We start from the raw sequence: 13,730 nt of genomic DNA on the forward strand, positions 1-13,730 counted from the left end.
GTGAAACAAACCAGTTAATGTGGTCAGTGTAGAATGAACTCGTCCACATTGAGCCTCCTTAAAGTGCCATGTCTTAAAGGATGAATGGGTACAATACCTTAAGGATTTAATTTTATTTAGTTCCCTCCCCCAAACAAGAGGTAAGTTTCCACAAAGTCACTGTTCTTGTCTATATAAAAAGGAAGGGGATGTTTCTCAGAAGAGTTTTGTTTAAGCAAGATAACTTGAGGATACCTGTACTCCCAAACTTTACACAGAACTGAAAATACCACTTGAATAGTTTGGTGCTGTTTGTTTTTAAGCTAGGGCTTTTTAAAAGAGGTGGATGTCAGGACAAGTTAGGTGTTAGTCTCTGAGGGTGCTGGTAAAAATCCGGGTTTGTTTATTCTCTCCTCTGATCCCAATTTCATTCCTTTGATTGATCATAATATTAATGCTAAAGCAGCTTTGTTTTAAGTTTTACATTCTGTTAAATTTTTTTTTTGAAAAGCATTAATACTTATGACTGAATAGAAAAAAGATTCTAACAGTATCTATTCTTTTCCCAGAATCTGTATTTTTGCTTTTAAGATGTTTATTTCAAAGGGGGGAAAGTAGATATTTGATTTCAATAATACTAAAAGTTCATACTGAGCTAAAATATAATTATACCTTGACTACAAAATTTTAAGTTTATTTTTATTTACAAGTTTTGAAAAATGTACATTTTTTACATGGGTTACTTGTGCAAAGTTAGATTTAGAAGAGTGATAAATGCACACAAGGTGACAATGGAACATTTAGACAAAACATTTACAAGCCTTGCCCCACACTGCTACTTAAAAGGTACTATTTAAAAGTATAAATATCCAAAGAAAGATTGCAAACATTGACTTTAAGGTTCTTATAATACTGAAAGGAAAGAAGAAACTAAAGCATGCAGCATTAACTCAGGATTTGCGTGGAAAATAGTTTGCCACAGATACGCTCTTTTCATTGGGTTAAAACTCTAAAAAATGAGGGGAGATTACAAATTTGTTCATCTAAGGTAGCACTACTTTAAAGAGATTAAAGGATCACCAACCTTCCTCACCTTAAAAATGTTTCCATTCCTCTGCTCCTACACCTCTTTAAAAAGTAAAACCCAGAATACTTCCAGTACAGTTGTCCCTAAGTATCCATCAGAATAGACACAACCAGCAGAGGCTTAACTACCTAGTACATATCAGCGACAACAAAACTCCTCCCCCTGGGGTTGGTTGAATCCATGGATGTGGTACCTGCAGATACAGAAGGCTGACTGTAGTCTGACACTTAGCATGAGTGTGTCCAATGAATATCTTGCAAGGAGAGTATGTGTCAGTGGCTACAATGACTGTACTCCTTTGGCTGAGTCCTTTAACACTCTCCTTTCTACCAATAAAAACCACCTAGTAATGCATATTGGTTAGATCTTAGAAATAATGCATTTTTAACTTTCATTTCTTTCAAAATGGACGTTTATATGGATTTCTTTCCCTATTTTCTATAGGCCATATTCCAAATGTTCACTTCTAAGTCCAACACAAGTGTCTCAGCCAGGATGAAACATTTAAATCATTTTGTTAAACTTCCCGGTTATCAAGCTATGCAGAAGCACCACTTGTATAACAATTTGTTTAAAAAGCTTAGTGTAAAGTACGGTAACAAAATACTGCCTCACAGCTGGAGATGAGATATAACAGGAAAGGAATTAAGCATTAGTAATTTTTGCACGTAACCCAGGTACAGTACATTTGATCTCATAGAGGATGTTTTGATGTTCAAGAAGATAGAAGGGGTAGGAAAAGTTTGGCGAGGAAAGATGGAAACAGCAGAATAACTATTTTGCTTTTAATGAAGTAAATGTGATGACACAAGAATAAGAAGGTGACAAACACATCAATATATAGTTTTCATATGCCCAGCCTCTTCATTTGCTGCACCCGAGTCAACAATCACGCCAGCTCTGTTCTACTATCGCAGAAACACGTTTCTCATATTCCCGCTTGTTCTCTTGATACAGCTGAGCAGCCTGGCTGTTTGCTGGACTATTGGGATTGGGCTCATCCAATAGAGACTACAAAGACAATTTGTAAAAGGTCAGTTCCTAGATGCAGTATATGTATTTGCTAGTAGCTAGGCAAATATACACATTCTGGTGGCTGAGGTCTTAAGACCAACCTTTTACCTTAAGTTATGACTTTCAAAACAATTCAGTTGCTAATAAAAACATATAAAAGGCCAGTTAGTCACATGAAGGAAAAAATCACCTGTATTGATGTTAAAATGGAAGACACATCATAAGTTGGACTCCAGCGATTCTGAAGTATGTCCAGACATATACTACCATCTGCATAGACTAAGAGCAGAGAAGTATCTATGTTAAACATAACAAAACCATTACGATTTTAACAGCATAGTCAAGACAACACAGTCAAGAATATTTTGCTTTTGAGATTTAACAAGGTTTCCTCAGCTACTCCTCAGTTACTTTCCTAAAAATAGTCAGAAGCATTACTAATGAAATAATCAGGATAGGAGAATGTCAAATGTAATCAGTATAAAACTGGAAGATACTTAGTGTTCCTTCTGAAAAGAGCGCCCCATTATCTAGGAAATCATAAACATTTTCTAACAGGGTCCCCAGCCATCCAGAGATGTGTGAGAAATTCATCCCATCAAAGTAGTAACCTATATCTCCTATATGAAATAACAAAAGATAGCTCACAAGATTTCATATTGGCATGAAGATAGATAAATATTTGATAACCTGGAAAATACTTTATTAACCTGAATAAAAGGCAAGCTGTTCCAGGCTTACTACTAGGGAAAAAAGAAGAAGAAAATGGTAAGTTACAATGACCTGTGGTGCTTTTCCAATATAATATTGTATACCTGGCCCTCAACCACAGATATTCAGTACGTCTGGACTGGGGCTAGAGCATCTGTATTTTTTAAATGTTCCATGGTAATTCTGATCTGTAACCAAAGTTGGCAACTATTGTCTTAAATACTAAGGAGCCCAGCCAGTGTGGCTCGGTGGTTGAGAGTTGACCTAAGAATCAGGTGGTCACAGTTCAATTCCCTGTCAGGGCATATGCCCAGGTTGCAAGTTCCATCCCCAGTGTGGGGCATGTAGGAGGCAGCCAAGTGATGATTCTCTCTCATTATTAATGTTTATTTTTTAAAAAAATATTTTTATTGATTTCAGAAAGCAAGAGGGAAAGATAGAAACATCGATGAGAGAGAATCATTGATAGGCTGCCTCCTGCACACCCCACACTGGGAATCGAGCCTGCAACCCAGCATGTGCCCTGCCCAGGAATTAAACCGTGACCTCCTGGTTCACAGGTCAATGCTCAACCACTGAGCCATGCCAGCCAGGCCTCATGTTTCTATCTCTCTCTCCCTCTCCCTTCCTCCCAATATTAAAAAAAAAACACTAGTGAAAAATTACAACATAAGACTACCCCAATCTGGCCTAACATTAAAAGGAAACCTCAAGAGCATCCTTACTTTTGTTTAATAAGTAAATGACTAAGATCATCAAAATCAGGAGGCTCTCAGACTCCAAGCAAAGGCAAAGTAGCTTCCTTGCTTTAGTTCTAGGACTATAGCTGAAGCCCGCAATAGCACACCATGAACAAGTTCAGTTTTCAGGAAACAGCAGGATGCCTAAATACTCAGGTACCACAGACAAATCCATAGGAACGTGGAACAAACACCTCCCTAATAAACAGTGCAGTTGTTTTAAATACTGTATTAAAAGTGATACTTGCCATTTGGATGAAACATCTTAGAGACAAATCTAACCGTAGGTGGTTTATTTGGATATTCCTCAGTGAATTCTATTATAAGCTTAAATGTTCCTGTAGTTAGAAAAGATAGGTTTAAGAAAACATAGTTATCACTTTGTTCAGAAGTATTTTTTTTTTAATGCTATGTGACTTTTCCCCAATTGTTAAATGAAACAATGCAGAGAGAGAGAGACCAGCTAAGAGATACATCTCCAGGAATTGGCTCTAAAAATGGACAGATATTTGTTTTTTGTTTTGACATTATTCTCCTCCAAACTTAAACACAGCCATCTTAAAACTAAAAATTACTACCTGTAGGATAACTTTAACCACTGTGCATATTGAAGACAGCCTTAAAATGACAAGAAACTAAAGCCAAAATGTGGCCTTCCTTTAGAAAATTGGAAGATCTTAAAGGCCCATTTGAATCAGCTGCCATCATAAGCTCTCCAGAGATTTTTAAATGGACTAGAGAGAATGGAATTACAAAGGTTCAAAAATCAATGCTAGAAACACAAATCAATAATCAAATTATTTTTAAATTAGAAGGGAATAGGCATAAAAGTGTTCACTGGTTCCTTTCCATATATAATGGTAACTCTATAATGAAAATATAATTGAATGTGAATCGGGAAAAAAACTTCATAGTCCCTCTCAAAACCTTTAAGTATGACTCACAAAGTACTTCACTATAAAATCAACTTAATCATTCACACTAATGGAGGGAATTAATGGCAGAAGTAATTTAAAAATCTCATTCGATTACATTCATGTCTCCAGAGAATTTATCTTTCTAATGATGAATTTATTTTTCTTAAATATGTCAACTAAGGTAGCAGGAGGCTCTAAAGCACACTAGATTATAGGCTTATAAGTAAAGGATAAACTGGATCTCATTCAAGAATTATAGGATGGCCGAAACCGGTTTGGCTCAGTGGATAGAGCGTCAGCCTGCAGACTGAAAGGTCCCAGGTTCGATTCCGGTCAAGGGCATGTACCTGGGTTGTGGGCACATCCCCAGTAGGAGATGTGCAGGAGGCAGCTGATCGATGTTTCTCTCTCATCGATGTTTCTAACTCTCTATCTCTCTCCCTTTCTCTCTGTAAAAAATCAATAAAATATTTAAAAAAAAGAATTATAGGATGATGTGATTTGGGGAGATTATTTCCTTAAAAAATATTATTTTTAATTTGGTTTAATAAATTCAAGAAAACAATTGGGCAACTATTTTTTCCTGACTGAAGTCTCTTCAAGTAAACTTCTGAAATCAGTTACTATCTAGTATAAGGTGATGTATGTTCTACTATATTACTCTGGTATATTAAATAAATCACTTATTCTAATATAATAGATCACAGTTCAGATAAGAGTATAATTTGGTACTGTTTCCTTCAGAGTAGGCAATTTATTTATTTCTTGCTTCCATTAATAGTCTCCAAATGATCGTTAAACCTCCCTAAGGACAAAAGGTAAAATATTTTAGAATGGACAAACATGCTATAGTCCTTCAGAACATACTTCACCTTAATCACCACCTGGTCATAAATCTTTCCTTTTTTGAGGAAGAAAGCATATTCTTCCTTTTCAGTACTATAGATACTATAATATGCAAGAAAAAGTGGGAATCAGTGTTTAAGAGAGTTCAAACTTGGAGCTTCCATATGTATCTCGAGTGTAACATTTGGCTCAATGCTGAAATCTGATAAAATTATAGGCAAGAGATTTATCATTAAGGAATTGCTCTACAATTGGGCAGATTTCATAGCACATGGAGCTCTCAGGTACTTTAAATTAAAACCACCATTAAATACAATACCTAAAGGTAGTAAAACAACACTAAGGCTGGCATAACTGGAACTCTGAAGTCACACAAACCTAGGCTCAAATCCTAGCTCTGCTACTGACTAGTTGTGAAACCTTGGGGAAGCCACTCAGCTTGAATAAACCTCAAGTTCCTCATCTGTAAAATGGAGTTAATAATAGTACCCAACACCTAACATTGTTGTGAAGTTTAAATGAGGGAAATATGCACAGTGACACAAAATAAGTGCTCTATAAATATTAATAATTCTAAAGTTTCACATCTTGATACACAGCTAAAGAAGGCAAAACCTCAAAATCCAAGCTTCACTTTTAGTAAGAAATAAACAATTAATGGATTCAAATATTAAATAGTACTTTCTTTCTGATCTATATCAAACACTCAGTTAAATGCAAGTTGAGTACCTATGTTGGTGGTTCTCAAATCCCTTGAGCTTTCTGTCTAATATTTGCCTAGAAGTTCAACAAGGTGCTTACCTAGCTACCAAAGAGGCAAGTCTTTTAAAGCAGCTCATTTAATATCTTGAGAAGTGAAATAATCTGCTATGTCCACTTGAATATAAATTAGGACTTACCCAAATCTTATTCAAAGCACATATTTAAGAAGGGATATTTCATATTGCTAGCCAGATTAAACAATCAACACCTCTTTTGTATAACCCTCAATGTAATTTCTGAGGTCCAAAACAAATATTAAAGAAATTTAAAATCTTATAATTAATATTATGCAATTGAGGACAGAGCTTAGCCTCTGAATATTTAGGAGGCTAGGCTTAAAATTTAAGCCTCAAAATAACACACAATCTGTACTGATTTTGTTCAAGAACCTGAGGAGGCCAAAACATTTTAAGGAAAGTATCAATCAATCCATCTATAAGTAGGAACCAGGAAAATTATATAAATGTGTTAAATGACTAGGTGTATGGCAATAAGGGAGTGATGGTTAAACTAATAGAGTGTATGTCCTGCTACAGATATTCACAAATTCAAATTTTTAAAAACATTGTGTTGGCCAAAGAAACACCTCTGCAGACATTTCTTGCCACTTGGCCATTAGATAGTGACCCCTGAAAAGAAAGCAAAGTAAAAACTGATGGACATAGATAACAGTGTCTATGGTGGGGGGAGTGGGAGGGAGTGGGTAGAGATGGAAGAGGGTATAGGGGAGATAAATGGTGATGGATAAAATAAAATAAAACAGAGAAAAATAAAGCAAAGTACACATACTTAAAACATGTTTGACGACTGAAAATTCTAATTTTTAAGATAACAACACTCAAGTCCTCTATCATAGGATTTATTTAGCTTAAAAACATCCTCAGTGGGTTTTAAGCAGAGGTCCTCAAACTTTTTAAACAGGGGGCCAGTTCACTGTCCCTCAGACCGTTGGAGGGCCGGACTATAGTTTAAAAAAAAAACTATGAACAAATTCCTATGCACACTGCACATATCTTATTTTGAAGTAAAAAAACAAAACGGGAACAAATACAATATTTGTATTTGCATGTGGCCCGCGGGCCATAGTTTGAGGACCCCTGGTTTTAAGTGATTCATTTTTTTTTGAAAAATCTTACACCCAAATTCTTAAGCATACACCTATTATGAAAAACAAATACTAATATCTTACTGTGTCTATTAACAAAATTTATATGTGACGAAGAATGCTTTGTTCCATAGCCTTTGCATTCAGTATGCATAACCACATATTTTGATGAGGAAGCACTACCCTCCGGCCCCCAGTGCTTTGTTTGGTAGTGTAAGCTCTTGGAAACATTGTCCTCTTACTTTGAGAGTGTGAAATTAAATCAGAGTTGTTTTTCTTAAGGTTTCATCTCTTTAACTAGGGCCTGGCAATTCCAGAAACTTCCATTACAAACGGTTTACAAGGAAGCAGCAAAAATAGTTTTGGGGCTGTTAATTTATAACATACATTGGAAACAGGGAAAAACCAACTACCCCACTTGTCCCTAATCAGTCTTTTTCAGTAAATTCCTTAACCATAAATGAGAGGTATTAACAGACGGTCAAATATATTTGTAGCCCCTGTCAGTGTTCTAGACACCTGAGGAAGCATTCTTGGATAGCAGACTGCTCAACAGAATGAATCAGAAAAGAGTACTGACATTTAGCATGAGTAATTCCTTTCAGTAATGCCAGCATGGAGATACACATCATCAAAAACAGAGTCATTAATGTCAAGAGGGAAAGTCCGGATAGATAATGGATTCCATAAGTACCTTTTCAATTGTTACCACTTAAAACAAGAGAAGCACCCTTGAAATATTTAAGTAGTCACCCCTGGCAGTGATGTACTATTAATAAACCTGTGCCCAGGATAAAGAAGTCAGTAAAATCAGGAGGGGGAAAAAATGAAGCCAATGAAAACAAAGCCTGCTAAAGTTAAAGCAAATACACAGTTAATCTGCATATAAAGCTTAGGTAAGGAAGAACTAGTACCAATGCTGCACAGCAAAATTGTCTTGCTATGGATCAGTTCAAATGATTTACTGCACCAAAGTAGTGTGCTTTTAGGACCCCTCTTCTGCTGTCATTTCTTTTTATTGCAGGACTGAAGAGCAGTGATATTTACCCAGGGAATGAAGGTAGACAGGAAACTATAAGTATTTAGATGACTGTCTGTAACCTCCTAGGGAAATCTGAGTATTTGAGACAAATTATAGAATTGGTTGATATTGACCTACCTTGTGGACTGGTAGCATCAGAGAGTGGTCCAACTTGACAACATAAATATGTACTCAGTAGCTTGCAACAACAATGCTTTTGTTCCTACCTTCAAACTGAATTATGACTACATGACTAAAGGAAGATAAGTCATTGAGAAAGAATAACAGATTTTCTTTAAAAAAATACCTCAAATATTAAAGATGTCAGACAGAGGTTCAAATACTTTTAATCATCTTTTAAATGAATTAAACGCTCAAAAAAATAACTACACACACAATTGAGTGCACATAAAACCATATCATTGTCAATTTCCTATTTGTGATATTGTAATATAGTAATTCAAGATGTTACCAAAGAATGGGGTGGGGAAGTGTGTAAAGGATACACACAGTCTATTATTATTTATTACAACTGCACATGAATCTATACTTACCTCAAAATAGGAAGTTTAAAAAGAATCTTTAAAAAGCAATGAACACGTGTTTTTTTAAAGTCAAATCTAAATCTCTGAAAACTCATTTAAAATAAGAAACTATTATATTCAAACTGGCCACTAAAAACCATTTTAGAGCAAGCAGCGAAGCTGACAGGCATTCAGTGCCAGATTGTAGAAACTAGATAGTTGTGTGCAAGGGATGCTTGCATCCATTCAACATCTGAGAACCATATTATTAAGCACCTGCTGTACACAGTTCCTGCCCTGTGGTAGAATGCTAACCAGATGGTCTCTGAGTCTATCAGCAAGTGTTTGGGTTGATATTCAGTATCTTGATGGGGGCCTGAATATTGCAGATCACAGCCCAGACCTCAGAAGTCTTTAATATCAGTGCTACGATGCTCCTTTAAAAAAGTGACTGCCTTACCCAGATTTTTAGTTTTAAAGAAGCAAGCAAGAAAAAAGGTGCAATTCTAGTCAAGCAGACAAGACTGAACAACCTGCCACATACTGGATTCCACTCAAGCCTTTAGTAGGCAGAGGCTAGAGAGAAGCAGGTTCCTAAGTAGGAGGCACTTCCAGGATGACTAGGAGCCCTTTCCCCAAATGATCAGGCTCCGGAAAGGTGTGTAAAGAAACTCTCTTACCATCCTCAAATGGGGTCCCTTCGGGCCTGAAATACAGAGAAAAACATGTCAGTTCCCGCTTAAGGGGTCCCCTATACCCTGGTTCATTTTAGGAAATGGCTATTCCAGGCTCTGCCAAGCATTGCTAACTCCCCCTCTGGTAAAAAGCCCGATTCCTGGGTCGAAAGCCACTACAAAAGCTGTTTCAGGCTTAGAAACCGAGTACAGGCCGCCGCGCCTAACCGCCACCACTCCCCGCCCCGCCCCCCTGAGAACCCCAAACGGTTCCCCTGGCAGCGGGAACCGAGCTAATCAAGCTAATCGAGGCACAGGCTCCGGGGAGGCGCCTAGGCCCCGCCAGACCCCAACACTTTCCCTTTCCCACCCTGCCTGCACCAGGGGCCGGTCCCCAGAGCCGGAAGAGCCGCCTAGCATCCCCCATCTCTCGCCAACGCCCGGAAAGCAGACTCACCCAAAAATGACCGCGTTCCAAACCATTATGTTGTTCTCTGACGGAGCCCCACTGACTCCAGCAGGAGGATCCTCCTGTAACCTTTTAGAGAAACCGACGGGGCCCCGTTACCGGGCAGCCGCGACGCTGCCGGTTACCTCAGGGCTTCCCCCGCCCCATGCCCCCGGGCCGCCTGGGGACCCGCCCTGAGTCCGGTAGCCAGCCCGCGGCCGCCGCGGTCCCCGCCGGTTACCTCTTGAAGTCCCGCATGAGACGCCGCCGAGCCGGGGTAGACATATCTCGAGCGGGGTCAGGGCTGGGGCATACACTGAAATCGCGGGTCCCAGCCGAGGGTAAGGAGGCCGACGAGGCTGAAGAAGCCGAAGAAGCCTGGGAGGAAGCGCCCAGAGGAACCGCACTGCCCCTCCGAAGTCGAGGGTCGGTCTGGCGCCGGCTAAGCACCACCCCGGAGTATACAGGGGCTGAACCAACCTGGAAGGAAGGGGGGGGGAATGGAACGCCGAACGCCGGACGGGCCGTACCAAGACGGGCGGGGGGGGCGTGGAAGGAAGTTGCTTAGGTCATTAAAGCACGGCCAGAGGCACGCGGGGCTGAGGCTTTTCACTGGCCAACGGGAGCCTATAGTTCCAGGACTGGGTAGTGGAATGGGCTGTACCCCCACTTGTCAAGTCTAAGACGAATCCTGGGAAGCTTTTTTTTTCCAGTTATCTTTTTTTTGTCTTTCTTTATTAAAAGACCAGATCACTTGAAGTGCGCCCTGTGGCTGGGGGGACAAGGATAAAATCCCAAACTAGAAGAGGAGGAGTGGGCGGAGGCAAACCAGAAGGTTCTCAAAAAGCGGGAACAATGCATGCACATCCTCTGCGGACACAGGACACTGGGGAGGGCTCTGTGTCCCGTCAAAATCACTGAAAATCCAAAGAGTAAATCGGCCTCGACTATGAAAGGGGCTGTGGGTCCCTTTTCTGTGGAATGAATGTGAGGGATTTGAGTCCCAACATTTAGGCCAATAATCACTCCCAAGCAAAATAAAATGGTGGTGTGTCCTGGACGGGAGGGGGGGGGGGCAGGAATGAGAGCTTAAGACAATAATGAGGTTTTAGCTCTGAGCACTCACAATTTGGTTCTGGAACCACATTTTCCCTTGGCAGTTCAACAAGCCAAACTGCTGCTATATGTTCAGAAAAATCCAAGGTCTGAGAATGTTGGACTGCAGAGAACTGCAAGGGCAGTGGAAGAAGCTGCAGATTGCAGGGAAGAGTCACAGTTGGGATGCAGACCTGCAAAACCAATAACAGTTTTAAAGAATGATTTTTAAAGGTTAACCCCAAATAACTTAGAAGGTAGGCAAAATATTCATTTAAGAATTTGTGAGGCCGAAACCGGTTTGGCTCAGTGGATAGAGCGTCGGCCTGCGGACTGAAAGGTCCCAGGTTCGATTCCGGTCAGGGGCATGTACCTGGGTTGCGGGCACATCCCCAGTAGGAGATGTGCAGGAGGCAGCTGATCGATGTTTCTCTCTCATCGATGTTTCTAACTCTCTATCTCTCTCCCTTCCTCTCTGTAAAAAATCAATAAAATATATTAAAAAAAAAAAAGAAATTCTTTAAAAAAAAAAAGAATTTGTGAGGCCCTAACCTGGTAGCTCAGTTGGTTAAAGCATTGGCCAAGGATGCCCATTTGGATCCCCAGTCAGGGCACATAACAAGCATCAACCAATGAATGCATAAATAAGTGGAATAACAAATCGATCTCATTCTCATTCTCTCTCTCTCTCTCTCTCTCTCTCCTTCCCCCCTCAAATCAATAAATATAAAAATACTATTTTAAAAAGAGATTTTGAAAATATGAGAAAGGTAGGTTTGGGTTAAGTCCTGAAGAGTTTTGAATGCCAAACCAATGGATTTCTTGGAAGGTGGATGAGCAGAGAAGAGACATGATTACAACTGTGCCAATCAGAGATTGGTCCCAGGAAAGCAGCTAGGAGATTCCTGAAGTATTCTAGGTGAGAGATACTGAACCAGGCAGTGACAATAAAAATGGAAAGGAGGGGGAGAGTAGAGAGGAATTGGCAACAGAGTGACTGGTGGATGGGGAATAGACAGAGGAAGGAGTCATCAATGGCTGGAGTTGTAAGTGCAGAGGCAACTGGAGATTTGAAGGTGCCATGAAAACAATTAGAAAATAGAGGGGGAGGGGCAGCTTTGGGAGAGGAAATTTGGGAACTTACTGAGTTCATGGGACTGGTGAGACATACAGATGAAGATGTCCATAAGATATCAGATGTGTAGAAATTTGTTTCTAATATGGGAGGTAGGAGACACTTGAAAATAGTAGTAATTCTAGTTGCTGCTTAACAACAAGTACTTTTATGCCAAGGATTTATATCTCCCATTAACTCCAAAATATCAGTTAAGGCAAGTGTCCCCAGTAACTTCACATTATGGCTGTGGTGTGAAGGGGGACAAAAATAAATTTTAAAAACCTTTTCCTCTCATCTAGAAACATGGACTAAGACCTATGAAATCAACAAAAGCATGATGTACAAAAGCAAATGCATTCATTCTCTACTGCTGTTGAACAAATTACCACAAACTGTTGGCCAAGTTCAGTTCTGTGTAGTTATAAGACTAAGCTCCCCATTTTCTCACTGCTTGCCAGCCAGGGACCATTTTCAGCTCCTATAGGTCTCCCACATTGCTTGCCATGTGGCCTGTTCCTTCTTCAAAGTCAGCAACAGAGAATTTTTCTCTCATCCAATCCCTCTCACACTCTGAATGTCTTTCTTCACAAAGAGCCCAGTTCACTTTAAAGGTTTATCTGATTAGGACAGGCTACCTCAGATAATCTCCTATCTTAAAATCATCTAACTTGGGCCCAGATGGCGTGGCTCTTTGGTTGAGTGTTGACCTATGAACCAGGAGGTCATGGTTTGATCCTGATCAGGACCCAGGTTGTGGGCTCAATCCCTAGTGTGGGGTGTGCAGGAGGCAGCCGATCAGTGATTCTCTCTTTCCCTCCCCCTTCCTCTCTGAAGTCAATAAAAATATATTTTAAAAAATCATCAGACTTGGAGCCTTAATTACATCTGCAAAATTCCCTCACAACAGAACCTAAATTAGTGTCTGATTGAATAACTAAAAGAAGGTGTGTGTACATCAATAGTCAGGAATCTTGAGGGAGGGGGTTGCATTGGAGAATTCTGCCTACCAAAGCAGCAGGAAGATACATAGCAGAAGCATGTGAATCCAGCAGGTGACTCATTGGTTTGGTCTGGTTAGAACAAGCTTCCTGGAAAGGATCTATATAAACTTTATTTCAAAAGAGATGAAAGCAGGGCTTGGAAGAGAAGAACTCAAGCAGTTTCTGGGGGGGCGATAGCACCAACAAAAACCATGTTCTGACCTGGCCAACGTGGCTCTTTGGTTGAGTGTCAACTATGAACCAGGAGGTCATGGTTTGTTTCCTGGTCAGAGCACATGCCCTGGTTTCAGGCTTGATCCCCAATTGGGGGTGTGCAGGAGGCAGCTGATCAATGATTCTCTCTCATCATTGATGTTTCTCTCTCTCTCTCTCTCTCCCTCTCTCTCTCCCTTTTGCTCTGAAATCTATCTATCTATCTATCTATCTATCTATCTATCTATCTATCATCTTTTTTAAAAAAACGAAGTCCTGCCCTAACCGGTTTGGCTCAGTGGATAGAGCGTCGGCCTGCAGACTGAAGGGTCCCAGGTTCGATTCCGGTCAAGGGCATGTACCTTGGTTGCGGGCACATACCCAGTGGGGAGTGTGCAGGAGGCAGCTGATCAATGTCTCTCTCTCATCGATGTTTCTTTCTATCCCTCTCCCCTTCTCTCTGTAAAAAAAATCAATAAAAATATAAAAAAAAGAAG

At 40.0% G+C, this 13,730-nt stretch overlaps 1 protein-coding gene and 1 long non-coding RNA gene across 3 annotated transcripts; both read right to left on the reverse strand.

The window, feature by feature from the left end:
- Nucleotides 1-1,835: 1,835 nt before the first annotated feature.
- UBE2A (ubiquitin conjugating enzyme E2 A) lies at nucleotides 1,836-10,314 on the reverse strand. Of its 2 annotated transcripts, XM_036305909.1 has the most exons (6): nucleotides 10,070-10,312; nucleotides 9,838-9,918; nucleotides 9,387-9,412; nucleotides 3,780-3,869; nucleotides 2,271-2,359; nucleotides 1,836-2,077 (listed from the first exon to the last, which is right to left on the reverse strand). In XM_036305909.1, the coding sequence occupies exons 1-6, from the start codon at nucleotides 10,111-10,113 to the stop codon at nucleotides 1,949-1,951; spliced, it is 459 nt and encodes a 152-aa protein (XP_036161802.1). In that variant the 5' UTR covers nucleotides 10,114-10,312; the 3' UTR covers nucleotides 1,836-1,948. The 2 variants fall into 2 exon arrangements, with proteins under 2 accessions (XP_036161802.1, XP_036161804.1); XM_036305911.1 differs by lacking the exon at nucleotides 3,780-3,869 and having other exon boundaries at nucleotides 10,070-10,314.
- On the reverse strand, nucleotides 5,032-9,380 carry LOC118654542. Its single transcript, XR_004967002.1, has 2 exons — nucleotides 8,321-9,380; nucleotides 5,032-5,396 (listed from the first exon to the last, which is right to left on the reverse strand). It is a non-coding gene; the product is annotated as an uncharacterized LOC118654542 (long non-coding RNA).
- Nucleotides 10,315-13,730: the final 3,416 nt, after the last annotated feature.

This window comes from Myotis myotis, unplaced genomic scaffold (genome assembly GCF_014108235.1).
Source record: "Myotis myotis isolate mMyoMyo1 unplaced genomic scaffold, mMyoMyo1.p scaffold_m19_p_4, whole genome shotgun sequence".
Lineage (NCBI taxonomy): Eukaryota > Metazoa > Chordata > Mammalia > Chiroptera > Vespertilionidae > Myotis > Myotis myotis.

Bases quoted from the DNA above. Each gene is read 5' to 3' on its own strand.
- UBE2A (XM_036305909.1), bottom strand. From the start codon at position 10,113: ATGTCTACCCCGGCTCGGCGGCGTCTCATGCGGGACTTCAAGAG. The intron at 3,870-9,386 runs GTAAGAGAGTTT...TTCTAACTACAG, and splicing joins AGGGACCCCATTTGAGGATG to GAACATTTAAGCTTATAATA. The intron at 2,360-3,779 runs GCAAGTATCACT...CTCTGCTCTTAG, and splicing joins TAAGATGTTTCATCCAAATG to TCTATGCAGATGGTAGTATA.